The sequence below is a fragment of the Rutilus rutilus genome (assembly GCF_951802725.1).
Source record: "Rutilus rutilus genome assembly, chromosome: 3".
NCBI lineage: Eukaryota > Metazoa > Chordata > Actinopteri > Cypriniformes > Leuciscidae > Rutilus > Rutilus rutilus.
The window spans coordinates 5,804,225-5,821,335 of record NC_140211.1 but is presented as its reverse complement, the minus strand read 5'-3'; the positions used below and the strand labels follow the sequence as shown (position 1 = coordinate 5,821,335).

Here is a 17,111-nt window from a genome sequence, read left to right as displayed (position 1 = left end):
CTCACGTTCACAAGCTTGCCAGCTTCAGTCACTAAACAGAGGTAATTGCTATATACCCGAGATTGATTGCATTCAAAGTTATGCGAAGTTGCATTCAAAGTTATAATCACTTTAGCTTTCAACATAATCAGTGATAAAAGGAAAGATTATCAAAGCCTTTAAAGCAGGCAAAGTTATTTATTAAATTACATGTTTAAATATACAGACAGTCGAATGGAACAACAGTATAGAAACTCAGTTGTAACAAATAATGAAGAAGAATAGGCATAAATGCCTTTCTTGTAGTATGAGGTTTCCTTTAAAAGGCTTTTTGAAGTACTTGGGCAGTAAAGAGTTCTGCCCATATTTGTTCAGCCCTACACCTTCCTAAAATAATGTTTTTTTTTTTACAATTTTTTTTTTTTTTTTTTCTTGCCTAAGTCATCTCCTCATGATGCTGGCTGGCCACCTTTGGTAAAATCGCCCACATCCTCAGTTGAAGAGATCATGCAATTCTACCCCTGTAGTAAAATGCCAAGAGTGTGACTTAGGCCGTTTAATTTAGCCTAAGTCAAAAGACAATGAGACTTAGGCAATTTTACAAGCTTTTCAAGATAGCAGCTGCATCAAGAAGAACGAAATCTACTCAACCTCAATTATTGGTTAATATTTTTGTGAAACCTGAAAAAAATGACTTGGCCATAATCATTTTAGGAAGGTGACACAAAAGCAAGAGAGAGTTGAAAAGTTAATTCTCAGGAGAGCCTTTTGCTTTCTCGCAGGGTAGCCCAGACTTACTGGCACCCACCTTACAGTCATGATCTCAGACAAACACTGATCAGAAACATCAGCCGTGAAACTCAACTGTTCATATGATTGTTTCCATCTTTAAACCAGCTGTATCTCCACTGAATGTTTCCTCCCTGTATGTCACGTCAAAGTGACTCTCTCCTCTGAACACACGCTGATCTGGCGTCAGTTTTACTACAGTATTTTAGTCTGAAAAACTGACAACACTCTCAGGCCATGAGAACTGAACATGTCTGGAGGATATAGATAATGAACTCTGAAAAGATCTGTGATCCTAATCACCCTGTCACTGTATATAGGAAGTAAGCTCAGATTTACTTGGTTAACTTCACAGTTTCTTCAGGTTAAAGTGATGTGATGAAATGATGAACACACTCACCTGATACTGTCAGTGTAACTCCATCACTGATCTCTGAGTTCTGTTGGGTTTTAGTCAGAGTTCCTCTACAGCTGTACAGACCAGCATGAGACCGATCCACAGATGTGATTATATAGATCTGGTCTTGTCCTGCGCTGTTATAGATCTGGTCTGTTCTTCTGCTGTGATCTTGATCTTTATACCAGCTGTACCTCCAGACTCCTGTCTCCTGTATGACACATGTGAGAGTGACTCTCTCTCCTCTGAACACATGAACATCAGGCGTCACCTTCACTACAGGTTTGGGTCTCTCTGTTAAATGAGAAAACAACACATTTCATGTTTGAATTTTTAAAAACTACAAATTAGCTTTCAATTAAAATAAAAACTACAGAGTAAAAGAGCACTTACCTCTCACTGTTATCTTCATTGCATTGCTGAAGTGTGTGTAGTGTTTTCCTCGCTGTGCTCTACACTCGTATGTTCCTCCATCAGAGACTCTCACAGAACTGATTGTTTTAGTTCCTGCATCAGCACTGGATTCACAGTTTGAGTCTTTCCTCCAGTCAAACGTCCATCCAGTTGAGCTTCCCACGTCACAGCTGAGAGTAACTGTGTCTCCAGTGAACACTGAACTCTGGGGCTTTACAGTCAGAATCGGTTTATCTGGAAGTGAACAGTGATGCAGTGTTGAGCTCATATATAGTGTTATTGGTCATATCTTTCAGTATTCTTCTGTTTTTATCATTCTTTTTTAAACAGTAAACTATTAATTTTATTTAGATTTTAAGGGGTGTTTGTTTTTTCTGCTCCCACTAGTGACACCAAACAGAAAATTCCAGCACTTTCAAAGAAAAGTTCCAAACTAAACTGCCAGTGTGAAGGCACCCATGGATCTGTGTCTCATTTCGATGGCTGCGTCCTCTTAACGTCATAAAGGATGTCTTATTTCAGGACAACTACATCGTAGGCTGTGTAGCGCGCATACCCTAATGTGCACTTCTCAAAAAATTTAACAACACGTCAATTCTACGCGGATGCAAGTGCTGTGATTGGTCTGCCAGAACCCCTCCCTCAGGTTTCACATGCTTTCTCTGCATGTGGAATCGTGCATCAATGCGGACAACGACGCAGAAGTATAAACGAAAACCGACGCGCAGTCTACAGCGTAGAGGCTCCGCCGCAGGTCCGACGCAGAAGTATAAATCAGCCTGAAGGGGACGTGCGCTGAACAACCTACGACGTAGCTACAGCATGAGTTTGACGCAGAAGTATAAATTGGGCTTTACGTGTTGAAATAAATTAAACAACTTAAGTCACCAGTGATAGTTTTTATTTTGCCTCTAGAGGTCGCTCTCGCTCTGTATAATGTCAGCAACCGCAATGTCTCTTCTCAGCAATAGTAACCAGCTGCAGCCCCACAGCGCCCACACACGTCTCAGGACACACACACCAGACCACAGGTTTCTGGACACACAATCCAGACCACACGTTTCAGGACACACACACCAGAGCACACGTTTCAGGACACACACACCAGACCACAGGTTTCAGGACAGACAATCCAGACCACACGTTTCAGTACACGCACACCAGGCCACACGTTTCAGGACATACACACCAGGCCACACGTTTCAGGACACACACACACCAGACCACACGTTTCAGGAAACACACACCAGGCAACAAGTTTCAGCACACACACACCAGGCCACACGTTTCAGGACACACACACCAGGCCACACGTTTCAGGACACACAATCCAGACCACACGTTTCAGGACACACAATCCAGGACACACGTCTCAGGACACACAAACCAGACCACATGTTTCTGGACACACAATCCAGGACACACGTCTCAGGACACACAAACCAGACCACACGTCTCAGGACACACACACCAGGGTACACGTTTCTGGACACACAATCCAGGACACACGTCTCAGGACACACACACCAGGGCACACGTTTCTGGACACACAATCCAGGACAAACACACCAGGGCACACGTTTCAGGACACACACCAGGGCACACGTTTCAGGGCACACACCAGGGCACACGTTTCATGACACACAAACCATGCCACACGTTCTTTATCATTTTCTGCCTTTGTCGGACAGTTCAATTACTTTTTAAATTGGGTGTTATGAATGTGCTAATTGCGATGAAGCAACTTTATTATTGTTTTAACGGTAACACTTTACAATAAGGTTTCATTAGTTAACTGCTTTGGTTAACATGAACTAAGAATGAACTGCACTTTGTTAATGTTAATTTAAACTTTTATTAATATGGAAATCAAAAGTTGTAGGCCTATTTGTTAAAGGGGTGGTTGATTATGATTTCCCTTTTCTAACTTTAGATAGTCTGTATAGCTGTTTGAGCATAAACAACATCTGCAAAGTTACAATGCTTAAAGTTCAAAGGAAAGGGAGAGATTTGCTTTTAACCCCTTGAGCCCTGAAAGCATTTTTAGAGTTGTTTTGTCTGACTGACACACACAAAAGTAAAGACTCATAACTCCAATACTATAAAAAGGAGAGTCAAAAGGTAGGTATCGTTTGATAGAACACTTTTCAAATTTTTTGAAAATATAAATTACATTACATTATTATTTATTATATTCTGCATGTGAGCTGCATCTGGATACAATTTTGTGGTTATCGCATAAAGTACTCAAAAGTTACAGCATTTGGAACAAAGGTAGCCTTTTTGTTTAATCCTGACACATTTGGAAGGCAATAAAACAAAACAAAATTCTGAGTGAAATACACAAAACTAAAGACTCATAACTTCACACATTTAGCAAGGAGAGTCAAAAGATAGGTATCGTTTAAAAGAACACTTTTCAAAAAACAAAATTCAATATAAATTACATTACATTTGGACATTCTCCTGCCGAGTAACGGCTGATAAAAGACAAACAAAATATATATAATTGTTATGATGATTTTGCATATCTTTCTTATTTGACATGAAATAACTCAAGAAGGAAAGTCCCTCTACATGTGAGCTGCATCTGGATACAATGTGGTGATTGGATAAAGGAATCAAAAGTGACAGCATTTGGAACCAAGCTAGCCTTTTTTTCAGTAATTGACGCCCCCTCATGGACATTTTTTAAATTGTTTCTCCATGAAGAATATCTTGTCATAAAAGCAATAGATTAAGTTCATTTTGGACTCATTTTTATTGTAATAATATGCTGTAAAAAATTAAGTGCCATTTTCATGAGCTGTATGATGTTTATTACACATTGCAGTACATAGTACAAAAAAGTATTTTATAGATTATGAAAAAAAAGTAGCCAAAAATAAATTTGGCTACATTCACTGTAAAGTTCAGACATTATGCTTTAAAATGACACCACTTTTGTGGTTTAGAGCGACTAGTCAGCTCTCATTCAGAGTTGATCGAAATGGTTAGATGCTTTAAAAAGCTGAGATTCAAAGCTTTAAGATGATACATATTTTGTGTTATTCCATGTTTGAAAACAAGCCAAATGGCTCCGGGAAAATTGGAAAACACATTGCACCCCGGAAAGATGAGAGACTTGTTTTTTAGCTAAGTATGCATCATTTTGTGAGGAATATCTCATGATCAATGCTCTGTGTATTAGTTTGGGCTCTTTTGATTTGCAATTTTCTAAGATCTGTGCATGCTTCATGAAGTTATAAGCGAAAACTAAACGCGAGTGCTTCATGAGTATATACTTAGCTAGGTGCGTCTGTGGTATTTTTTGTGTTAGAACGCCATGAGGAATATCTTTAGATCTGATTGATGGAATATATTGAGTTTGGGCTCTTTTTAATTGTAATAATGATGTGTCATTTTTTCACAATCGGAGCATGTTTCATGAAGTTACGAGCGGTAATGTGTCTAAAATTCAGCATCCATATATGGTTTACAAATGGGTCTCTTGAGGGGCTTCTTTTACAAAATCTCGCTCCAGTTTAGTAAAAAGTCTGAAACAATTATGCTTGTTGTATTCTACTCATTGAGACCTTTCAAATGACATATGACACAGGACTATCGGAGCTGTATGATGTATTTGACATATTGCAGTATGTAGTACAAAAAAAGTAGTTTATAAATTATTAAAACTTTTTTTTTTTTCAGCAAATAACTCAGCACTACTTAGGAGTTTATCAAATTGGCTACATTCATTGTAAATTTTCAAATGACACCTATTTTAAGTTGATCAAGGTAATATTTGTGAAAAATATTGATAATTTTGTTTCGTAGCTAACCGTTTAAGGGGTTAAAGAAATTCCTTTTTAAGGACTACAACAAATGATGGTAGGGACTACACAACATCCTCCCGGGTTAGTGACATCACAAAGCCTAAAATTTACATAAACCCCACCCCCTGGAAGACGGTATATAGATTATCAAGACAGAATATGCTAATCAATGACTAGAAGATAACTACACATAAGCTACATAAATTCATCAACTAACCATACAGAAATGTCCTGTTGCTTCTACATGTTGTCACTTCTTCACGAGTCTCTCCATCATTGTCTGACTCAGTTTTGAACATAAAAGGCGAAAAGTTTTTTTTTTTTTTTTTTCAGTGCATGTGTGTGTGAGGAAAAGGACACAAGCTTTTGAAGCTCCACCCTCTGTGCCGGGAGCAGCAGCTCATTTGCATTTAAAGGAACAGACACAAAATTATGTGTTTTTGCTCACTCTCAAAAAGTGACAATTTTAACGTGCTATATAAAAATATCTATAGGGTATCTTGAGCTAAAACTTCACATACACACTCTGGGGACATTAACGACTTATTTTACATTTTGTGAAAAGGGCAATATACCACCCTTTTAACATAAGTTAATACATTCCTTTTGTGATTAATTGTAATAATTACAATGAGATTTTTGGATGCACAAGGAGTCTGACAAAAGCAGCTATGAGTATTGAGTATTCAGCTATGAGTATTCCTAAATAAAGGAAGGAAGGTAAGCAGGTAGGTAGGTAGGTACATGTGTTATTGCAAATATTACATTTATATGAACTATTAAAACTTCATTATCCATTGCCATTTTATAATAAAGCAACTCCCAATAATCGGACACATGAAATTGGCTGTGCAATAGATACATTCAACAGACGTGTTCAGGAGCCCCGTGGTAGAGCTTCTTTTCCTCAAAATGGAAGAGGAGGACAAGGAAATGGCCCTCCTAAATCTCATGAACCAGTTGGATGATTCCAAAGAGCCCATGTCATTAGGGATGACATGAAGTATTTTTTTGGAAGAATGCAATTCAAAAATGGGACTTAAAAATAAACTGTTCTTTTCAAGAGTGTTAAAGGAGAACTCCGGTCAATTTTAACATTGAGCTAATTTTTTTGTAAATTTGGAGTGCAGTACAGAGAACAACGACAAAAATCGGTGTTGCCTACACCGTGTTATCCTCTTTTTAAAATTTGCACCCTGTTGACTTAAATGGGGCAAGTTTTAAACCTGCTTTTAGCCTCTTGTAAGACTGAAAATACTGGTTGAGGCCTGGTCTATGGACCTCCCCATACAACCTCCCTTCCTCTCAGAAAACAACAAAGAACTCACACAAGAACATGGTTTAATGTGAATGTTTACCATTGACTGTTATATTTTTGATATTTGATATTTGATATTTTATTATACAAATAAATACATATGATTAATGTATTACAAATTTAACCAACCAATACTTTGCATGAGTGAGGACAGAACATGTGATAACCTTCCCCGTGCATTGGCGAACCGGCTTTGGACCAATATAGCGGGCCTTATACTCTTAACATCATTGATGTGTCATTACAAGTGCCCAGCCATGTTAGATGATTCCTTCATCAGTGAACACGGTGAATCTGACTGCAGATGTGAAAGATATGAATAAAAGTGATGTTACTTCAGCCAGCGCACATAAATGTATTTACTTCCTGTTTTCGGTCGAAGTCCACAGTAGTCGATTGTCGAGTTCACGCGAACGTTTAGTTACCTATGATCACGCGCGTGAACTCGACAATCGACTGTGGACTTCGACCGACTTGTAATGACACATCAAGGATGTTAAGAGGCTAAAAGCGGGTTTAAAACTTGCCCCATTAAAGTCAACAGGGTGCAAATTTTAAAAAGAGGATAACATGGTGTAAGCAACACCGATTTTTGTCGTCGTTCCCTGTACTGACAGCACTCCAAATTTACAAAAAAATTAGCTCAATGTTAAAATTGACCGGAGTTCTCCTTTAAGTTGATAAATGTTCCTTTTTATTAATATTATTATTATATATAAAAATTATACATGTGTACAATTTTGTTCTATTATGTGTTGTTGAAATGTCTTGGTAGTAAGGTTTCATTTGTTTACATTAGTTAATGCATTAACATGAATTAACAATGAACAATGAACAATATATTTCATTAGCCATTTGTTAATGAAAATGTTAATATTAATGTTAGTTCAGTGTATTAACTAATGTTAACAAATATATATATATATATATATTTACATTTATTTGTAAATGTTGAGATCAACTAAGATTAATAAATGCTGTAGAAGTATTGTTCATTGTTAGTTCATGTTAAAGGGTAGTTCACCGAAAAATGAAAATTATGTAATTTACTCACCCTCAAGTTGTTCTGACTAAACGTGTAAGAGTTTCTTTCTTCTGCTGAACACAAACAAAGATATTTGGAAGAATGTTGGTAACCAAAAAGTTACTGGTCCCCATTGACTTCCATAGTAAGAAAAAAGTCAATGGGGTCCAGAAATGGTTTGTTAACCATCATTCTTCAAAATAACTTTTTGTGTATGTATTCAACAGAACAAAGAAACAGGTTTAGTCAGAACAACTCGAGGGCGAGTAAATGACAGAATTTTCCATTTTGGGTGAACTATCCTTTTTAAATAATGTAGTTAACTAATGTTAACAAATGAAAACTTAAGGTGTTGCCAGCGTTTTTTTAATGAGAAGTACATGTTGCACTTTATGTTTTATTTATTTAATATGTGATTATCTTTTTTGTCAATTTTTTCAAAATCACTTGAAATCCTATTCCTAATCCACTTACAGCCACTTAGTTAGAAGCACTGAAATGAAAATTAAGCAATGTAATCATCTGTGGAACGGGCAGGACTTGAAAAACTCCAGCATTTCCAAGACCACCTAGAATCATTGGACAGTAAGTGCGTCAATCAAACGGTCGTACCATACCCCCATCCCCCTGGCGTGCGTGACCGCGAGAGACAGAGAGAGAGTAATGGGTGGAGTCAGGGCCAGCGTTGGAGGAAAGTGTTACGGAAGCAGACGGACAACAAGGTAAGAAGTGATGTGATGTTTATTTACAACAGCAGAGTATGAAGATGATTCAACGTGCAGTATACGGTGAGTATCAGAGTTCAGAGGTGGATAATTCTTGAATGCAATACGTGAGTGAATAATCAATGTTTCCTTTGCAGGCACGGCGGGATGAGACTTCAGGGTGGATTGGATCTTCGTAAGAAGAGGATGACAGACTGACGGCACACACGCACCACTTGGCAGATCAAAAGGCTTACGGCAGACACACCACTCGAGATGAGATCTGGACAGACTTGAACAGACTGGAATCGGCGTAGAGAACTGGTAAGTAAACACAGGTAAGTTTGGTTAGTGAAACTCGCAGAGAGAAGCACTATGTCCGCTTCGAATGAACGAGCCCGGACAATGAGGAGTGCGTGAGGTGTGCTTATGAAGCAGTGGTGATTGATGGGGTGCATGTGTGACTTGTTAGTATGCAGGTGACTGTGATCGCTGGGTGATTGTGGTGGATGAACCTGGCCAATCCGTGACACTACCCCCCTCCCCAGGGCCCGCTCCTGAGGGCCGAGATCTCCGACGCCGTGGTGGTCTTCCACGTCCACGAGGTCCAAGGTACTGCGGATGACTGGAATGGAACTCTTCCATGAGCGTGGGATCAAGGATGTCGACTCTTGGGACCCATGATCTCTCCTCTGGTCCGTATCCTTCCCAATCGACCAGATATTCCAACTGACCACCACGACGTCGGGACTGCAGGATTTCACGAACGGAGTAGATGGACCCTTCTTCCAGCATCAAGGGGGGAGGAGGTTCCTCTTCATGGCCAGGTTCTGTGGAGGGAACAAGAGGTTCGTGAAAGGGTTTGAGCAAGGAGACGTGAAATGTGGGATGAATTCTGTACTGTGGTGGTAGCTGGAGTTTGTACGTGACGGGATTGACCTGTTCCAAGATGGTGAAGAGGCCAACAAACCTGGGACTACGTTTTTTGGAGGGCAGCCGCAGACGAATATCGCGAGTGGAGAGCCAAACCTTGTCTCCTGGAACGTAGACTGGACCCGGAATCCTCCTCCGATCAGCGACTGTCTTTGATCTGCGAACTGCCCTCTGGAGGTGATGGTGAGCTTCGTCCCAGACTCTCTCGCTCTCCCGGAACCAGTAATCCACTGCGGGGACCTCAGATGGTTCACCATCCCAGGGAAATAGAGGAGGCTGGAATCCGATGACACACTGGAATGGTGTGAGGCCTGTCGTGGGTTGCCGCATTGAATTTTGGGCATACTCTGCCCAGCCCAGAAACTGGTTCCAGGAGTTCTGGTGGCCGTGGCAGAAGGTCCTGAGGAACCGCCCCACTTCCTGGATCTTCCTCTCCGTCTGGCCGTTGGTCTGAGGGTGGTAGCCAGAGGAGAGGCTGACTGTCACACCTAGGAGCTTGAAAAACGATTCCCATACTCGGGAAATGAACTGGGGTCCCCTGTCTGACACAATGTCTTCTGGGATCCCATAATAGCGAAAGACATGATTGAAGAGGAGTTCGGCGGTTTCCAGGGCAGTGGGAAGACCTCTTAGTGGTAATAGTCTGCAGAACTTAGAGAAGCGATCGACGATGACAAAGATGCAGGTGTTTCCATCCGATGATGGTAAATCGGTCATGAAATCAACTCCTAGGTGTGACCAGGGGTGGTTAGGAATTGGCAAGGGATGGAGCTTTCCTGCAGGAAGATGTCTGGGACTTTTGGACATGGCACACTCCTTACAGCCTTGGACATACCGCTTCACATCCCTTGCCATACCCGGCCACCAGAAGCGATCGGATAGCAGCGAGAGAGTGTTGTTGGCCCCGGGATGTCCAGTGCCCAGAGAGGTATGAATAGTGTGGATGAGATCTACCCGTTGTGTCCTAGGGATGAACTGGCGATCAGGTGGACAGCCCGGCGGAGGACGAGGATCAGGAGTGGCGACGGCTGGAGGAGCAGACCATTCGATGGGACTGATGATGATATCTTCGGGTAAAATGTTGGTGGTTGTCTCGGGAGTCTCAGGAGTATCATGTAGTCTGGACAAAGCATCGGCACGGACATTCTTAGGCCCAGGACGGTAGGTAATGGTGAAGTGGAATCTCGAGAAGAATAATGACCATCTGGCCTGACGGGGACAGAGACGTTTTGCATCACGGAGGTACTGGAGATTTTTATGGTCTGTGATGACTTGGAATGGGTGGATGGCGCCCTCCAGCCAATGTCGCCACTCTTCCAGGGCGAGCTTGATGGCCAGGAGTTCACGGTTGCCGATGTCGTAATTCCTCTCCGCCGGGCTGAACTTCCGAGAGAAGTAGGCACATGGATGGAGTAGTTTCGGTGTCCCATGAAGTTGAGAAAGGACGGCTCCAACTCCGGAGGTTGAGGCATCCACCTCCACGACGAAAGGGAGCTCAGGATCAGGGTGAGTCAGGAGAATTGCTTGAGTGAAGGCAGACTTGAGGGATTGGAAGGCTGCGGCCGCTTCAGGAGTCCAGAGGAGACTTTTGGGTTTACCTTTGAGCAAGTTGGTGAGTGGAGTGGTGATGATGCTGTAACCTCGTATGAAACGTCTGTAAAAGTTGGCAAAACCAAGGAATCTCTGGAGTTCTTTTATTGTGGTGGGTTCTGGCCAGGTGGTTACTGCTGTGACCTTCCTCTCGTCCATGCAGACCCCCTGACGGTCAATGAGGTATCCTAGGAACTGGACTGATGGGAGATGGAAAGAACATTTCTCGGCCTTCAGGAAGAGATGATGAGCTCTGAGTGTATGAAGGACCTCCGCAACGTGGTGACGATGTTCGGCTTCACTCCGGGAGTAGATGAGGATATCATCTATATAGATGACCACAAAGCGATGCAGGAACTCCCGGAGGACCTCATGAATGAAGTTTTGAAACACGGAAGGGGCGTTGACCAGACCATAGGGCATAACCAGATATTCATAGTGGCCAGTAGAGGTCACAAAAGCGGTCTTCCATTCATCCCCTTCTCTTATTCTCACCAGGTCGTAAGCGTTGCGGAGGTCCAACTTCGTGAAGATGTTAATACTCGTTTCAGCGAATCCACCAGCTCTTGAAAGGGATCAGGAACACTCATGCTGTCGTTGTCGTTTTTGGTCCGGGCTAACTGTTACGGAAGCAGACGGACAACAAGGTAAGAAGTAATGTGATGTTTATTTACAACAGCAGAGTATGAAGATGATTCAACATGCAGTATACGGTGAGTATCAGAGTTCAGAGCTGGATAATTCTTGAATGCAACATGTGAGTGAATAATCAATGTTTCCTTTGCAGGCACGGCGGGATGAGACTTCAGGGTGGATTGGATCTTCGTAAGAAGAGGATGACAGACTGACGGCACACACTCACGCACCACTTGGCAGATCAAAAGGCTTACGGCAGACACACCACTCGAGATGAGATCTGGACAGACTTGAACAGACTGGAATCGGCGTAGAGAACTGGTAAGTAAACACAGGTAAGTTTGGTTAGTGAAACTCGCAGAGAGAAGCACTATGTCCGCTTCGAATGAACGAGCCCGGACAATGAGGAGTGCGTGAGGTGTGCTTATGAAGCAGTGGTGATTGATGGGGTGCAGGTGTGACTTGTTAGTATTCAGGTGACTGTGATCGCTGGGTGATTGTGGTGGATGAACCTGGCCAATCCGTGACAGAAAGAAGGTAGGACCATTTGAGTTGTGTATTTTCAAAATCTGACGGCCGTTTTGCAAATCCCATACCCTACCTTTAATATTTATCTTGAATTTTAAAATAAAAAGTATATTTGCCATCAAATATCCATACTCTGTGACTTTAAGTATTTGTTACAAAATGAACATGAAGTGAATATTATCTCATAATAGCCTACAGTCAAAAACACTATAATATTAGTTAACAACATTGTTTAAAATTAATATCAATAAATAATCAGATCATGTATTATTTTTTAGTAATTAAGGTATTATTGAATATTGTACATGTATAAAATCTATGAAATACATGATATATCCATCAAATAGCTCGTATTATACATCAAACAAAAGAGCTAAAAGAAATAAATAAATAAAAACCTGTAGGTGACGTGACTCTAATGAGACCCGCTCTAAACCATATATGGTTCACCTTCGCTTCCGGCCTGAAACGTGTGGTCTGGATTGTGTGTCATGAAACGTGTGGCCTGGGGTGCTTCTCAATATCCCTCCTCGTCTCCTCCGTCCTCCATCCTATGACCCGGAAACTGATCGAGCTCAGCCATCTTGAAGGACATTTTGCTAAACATTGACATTTTGATTTTGCAAAAGCTTCACATTCCTCGCATGCGTCACGACTAAGCGTGTTGTTTCTGTTTGGAGCTCCGTCGAATTGATTCATAATCCTTGACTTTCTTCTTTCACATTTATTTATAAACGAAAATTTTCTATTTTTATAGCGTGTGAACATACCTCCGATATTATTCTTTATAAAAAACAATCAGATTGCTTTGATATCGCTACTTATATCCAACTTTCCGAACTTCCGCTACTAGCCTTAAGGGCCTTACACACCGGGACGAATATCGGCGCGCGTTATTCGCCAGCGTTTTTCAACGCGTTTTTTGTGTTCACACCCAAGCGATTTTCGCTGACGATGAGCCGAGTGAACATGCAAATTCATTCCCTGACATTAGATGGCGCGATTGTCAAACGTTCGTGGGAAAAAGTTACAAGCCTATGTACATGAAAGACAATTAAGTAAAATGAAACTCACCATCAAGGCCCATTTGCTCTGCAATACCACTCCATAACAGTTCTCTTTTATCAAGATTTTTGTAGTCGCGTTTGTCATATAGTTCTTTATGTTCAGACACCAACGAGGCCAGCAGCTCTACATTCATCTTGCCTTGCATCTTCCTCGTCTTATTTCTTCCCAGCAGTGTAGACGCTATCTACTTCGCCTGTATGTGTGCTCGGCAAGACCGTTTTGTGTTTGAGCGCCCCCAAGTTGTGTTTTACTGTAACTTCAGAAGCTCCAGACACGTGAGCAAAAGCGCCAATCTCATTGGTCGGATAGTTTTTGACGCGGCGCGTCAAACCAAAAAAACGAACCCGAGGCGTTTTTTTAAAAATGACGCTTTTACGCGTGGCGTTTTTCGCGTCGGTGTGCACACTCACATTGGCGCCCTTTGTTTAGTCATGAGGCGTTAAACGTCGGCGAATATCGCGCGCGAAATTCGTCCCGGTGTGAACAGGCCTTTAGCCCGCTAGCATTGCACGCGTGGTCTCGCCTATCGATCGTCTTATTTACACCCGTATCACTGAAAGGATACGGTGCAGTTAGAGCTGGAGTCCGTGGAGAAGCAGATCCGTGACCTGCTAGAGAGGCAAGCCGAGCAGCACTTGAAACATCATGCGCCGATGCTCACAAGTCAGTGGTTAGTAACTTTTTAACTCCGACCTCGTCTACTCCGTGTGTTTCTCTGCCCAGGACGTGATCATCCCTGGTTTCATTCACTCCGGCACCGACACAACACCATGGACCCTGGGTGATTCCACAGCGGAAGACACGAGCCAGGACCAGAGCAAGGACCTCTCCGCCCCTCCCGGTCTTCGAGATCTCCACCCGGAACCGCTTCTCCCCTCTACACGAGACGGAATGCGACGCCGTGATCATCGGCAGTTCCATCGTCCGGCATGTCCACGCTTCCTCAGGTAAAGGTAAGGTGCGCACTCACTGCTTTCCTGGTGCTTGTGTTCTCGATGTAGCTGCGCAGGTTCCCGAGATCCTAAACGGTGACAAGCGCATCGGAGCTGTTGTGCCGCACGCGGGAACGAACGACATCAGGCTGCGGCAGACGGAGGTACTGAAGAAGGACTACAGGAGCCTGATCGAGACGGTACGCAGGACATCGCCTGAAACAACGATCAACGTGTCTGGACGCTTCCCACGTACCGACTAGGACATGAAAGGTTCAGTCGATCATTTGCTCTAAATGAATTGTTAATGTCATGGTGTAATGAACAGAAACTGCTCTTTGTAAATAATTGGAATCTGTTCTGGGAGCGACCTAGGCTCTTTCGTGCTGATGGCCTTCACCCTAGCAGAATCAGAGTGGCTCTTCTGTCGGACAACATCTCCAAGACGTTACACACCATATGACTAGTAAATCAAAGTCCAAATCACAGTCTTTGCTGTCCCAACTTAATTGATGTAAGTACCAATGTAGAACATTATATAGAAACTGTGTCTATTCCTCGTTTAGTGAGGTCAAACATTAAATCTACTGCTAATCATTTCCCATCTGCTTTTCTGTTGTTATCGAGTTAAATAGAGTTCGTCAGCTCCAGTTTGTATCCAGCCGCTCATGGAAACTTCAGATGCCCCAACACCCGTGAAGAGACGACTCGACGCCTGTGAAGAGACGACTCGCCGCTTGTGAAGAGACGACTCGACACCTGTGAAGAGACGACTCGACACCCGTGAAGAGACGACTCGACGCCTGTGAAGAGACGACTCGACGCCTGTGAAGAATCTGTTATGTTATGCCCTAAATTAATACATGATTAACTAACTGTATTTTTCTATGTTCATTTCTGAAATGCACTTTCTGTAAATCTGCTTTGAAACAATATGTATTGTGAAAAGCGCTATACAAATAAATTTGAATTGAATTGAATTGAATTGAATTGAAATCTCAATTCTCTAATTGCACCGTGAGGAGTTGAGGATCGAGGAGTGAGGAGCTTCCTAAGGAGCTTGAGCGAGAATTTTATCGACTAAACGTGACACATGTATCAATTCTCCTCCCCCTTCACATTGGTCACAATCATTTTAATTTATACTTCACCTTTGTAGTGTAAATAAACCACACATCTCACATATTTCAACAGGACATCTTGCTTTATTATTATTTATTATGAATTTCTTAAATAACCAAACTTTAACAACATAACGGCAGATACTTTGAGTGCAGCTGATGATGCTGATGAAGTGATGCTTGAGTGATCAAGTATTCCAATGTATAAATAAGCATTCCTTAGATTCCTCCATCCTTGTGTCTTTTCCTTGCAGCCTTCCCTCACATCCTACAGGGGGTGGGAGCTGAGACGCGAGGAAAGGAAGCAAGGAAAGGAAACAAGGATGCACAAATAAGAATTGAGAAGCACCCCTGGTGTGTGTGTCCTGAAACGTGTGGCCTAGTGTGTGTGTCCTAAAACGTGTGGTCTGGATTGTGTGTCCTGAAATGTGTGGCCTGGTGTGTGTGTGTCCTGAAATGTGTGGTCTGGATTGTGTGTCCTGAAATGTGTGGTCTGGATTGTGTGTCCTGAATTGTGTGGTCAGGATTGTGTGTCCTGAAACGTGTGTGGGCGCTGTGGGGCTGCAGCTGCTCTCGTACTGTATGACAGCGCACTCTTTTCAGCCTGCTCCAGCAAAAGACACAAACCAGAAAAAACTATCGGTATGGATTTTGCTGATAACTGATAGCTCCACCAATCAACTATTGATACAGATATATCGCAAAACCGATGAATCGGTCGACCTCTAATATTCATATCCAACCTACATGTTATTTTGTATTCACATATTACTCAAATGCAGGTTGTACAATATTCACATAATATAAGACAGTAAAAAATTGTGCTGATATAAACTTGCAATGTGATGATGTCTTGTGACAGTTTGAATTGTTGCATAATGTGAATGTGTTTCACATAAGAAATAGATAATATAATCTATGTGCTCTATATGAGAGTTTAGGAGGACAATGATGTTTAACTCATCACTAGGAAAACCGGACATTTTAACGTTTTCACCAAAAAAGAATGTTTGGAAAAATGTGTTATCTGGGAAAACACTTTGGTCTCAGTTTGTGGTTTTGACTTCAACACTAATAATCTGTAAGTCATGCCATTCTCTCTGACTTCAACACAAAACTCATCAGTACGGAACTCAATCGCTCAAGTCCTTTTCTATTGTCATGATAAACCTGAATATAACCTGTAACCATAGTGACAGTGACTAAAGTAAACATCAAAGATGGAGACGCCTATAACACTGGAAAGTTACAATTTACATGATTTTATAATAAACCAAAACCTCCACAAAACACGCAACACACACAAGACGTGTGCAATTACTGAATAATGACTTATGAATAACGTGAATTTCTTCAGTCCTCTTATAACAACAGATGATCATGTGGCTGAATATTATAAGGGTTGAAATATTAATTGAAATGATCAGTAAATAGATGTGAATATGAAGACTCACCTGATACAGTCAGTGTAACAGCAACACTGAAGTCCGTCCATGAGCCTGATCTCTCTCCTCTACAGCTGTATTCACCACCGCTAGACACACAGGCGGTGAAACTGAACTCGGCTGCTGTTTTACATGAACAGACAGTGTTTCCATCTTTAAACCAGCTGTATCTCCACTGAATGTTTCTTCCTCTCTGTACGTCACATGTGAGAGTGACTCTCTCTCCTATGAACACACGATGATCTGGCTTCACCATCACTACAGGTTTCACTGAGAAACATAGAAGTAAATATTGAAAAAACATCGCAGTATCAAGATCACTATCATGAACTCAAAACTTCCTCAGGAGAAAAACACTTAAATTAAAAATCTAGTTTGCTTGTAAATTGTAATGATTACATAATTTTTTTTTATTTAT

General features: G+C 41.8%; 1 protein-coding gene across 1 annotated transcript; it reads right to left on the bottom strand.

Annotated features, from left to right (window-relative positions):
• Positions 1–413: 413 nt before the first annotated feature.
• On the bottom strand, positions 414–16,957 carry LOC311287726 (cell adhesion molecule CEACAM5-like). Its single transcript, XM_084404756.1, has 3 exons — positions 16,703–16,957; positions 1,559–1,813; positions 414–1,459 (listed from the first exon to the last, which is right to left on the bottom strand). Exons 1-3 carry the CDS (start codon positions 16,947–16,949, stop codon positions 1,134–1,136), a joined length of 828 nt encoding a protein of 275 aa, XP_084260882.1. The 5' UTR covers positions 16,950–16,957; the 3' UTR covers positions 414–1,133.
• Between the last annotated feature and the right edge of the window lie 154 nt (positions 16,958–17,111).

Coding starts and splice junctions, on each gene's coding strand:
- LOC311287726 (XM_084404756.1), bottom strand. CDS start 16,949: ATGGTGAAGCCAGATCATCGTGTGTTCATAGGAGAGAGAGTCACTCTC. Junction 1,814..16,702: donor TGTTACACTGACTGTATCAG/GTGAGTCTTCAT, acceptor GTTCACTTCCAG/ATAAACCGATTCTGACTGTA. Junction 1,460..1,558: donor AATGAAGATAACAGTGAGAG/GTAAGTGCTCTT, acceptor CTCATTTAACAG/AGAGACCCAAACCTGTAGTG.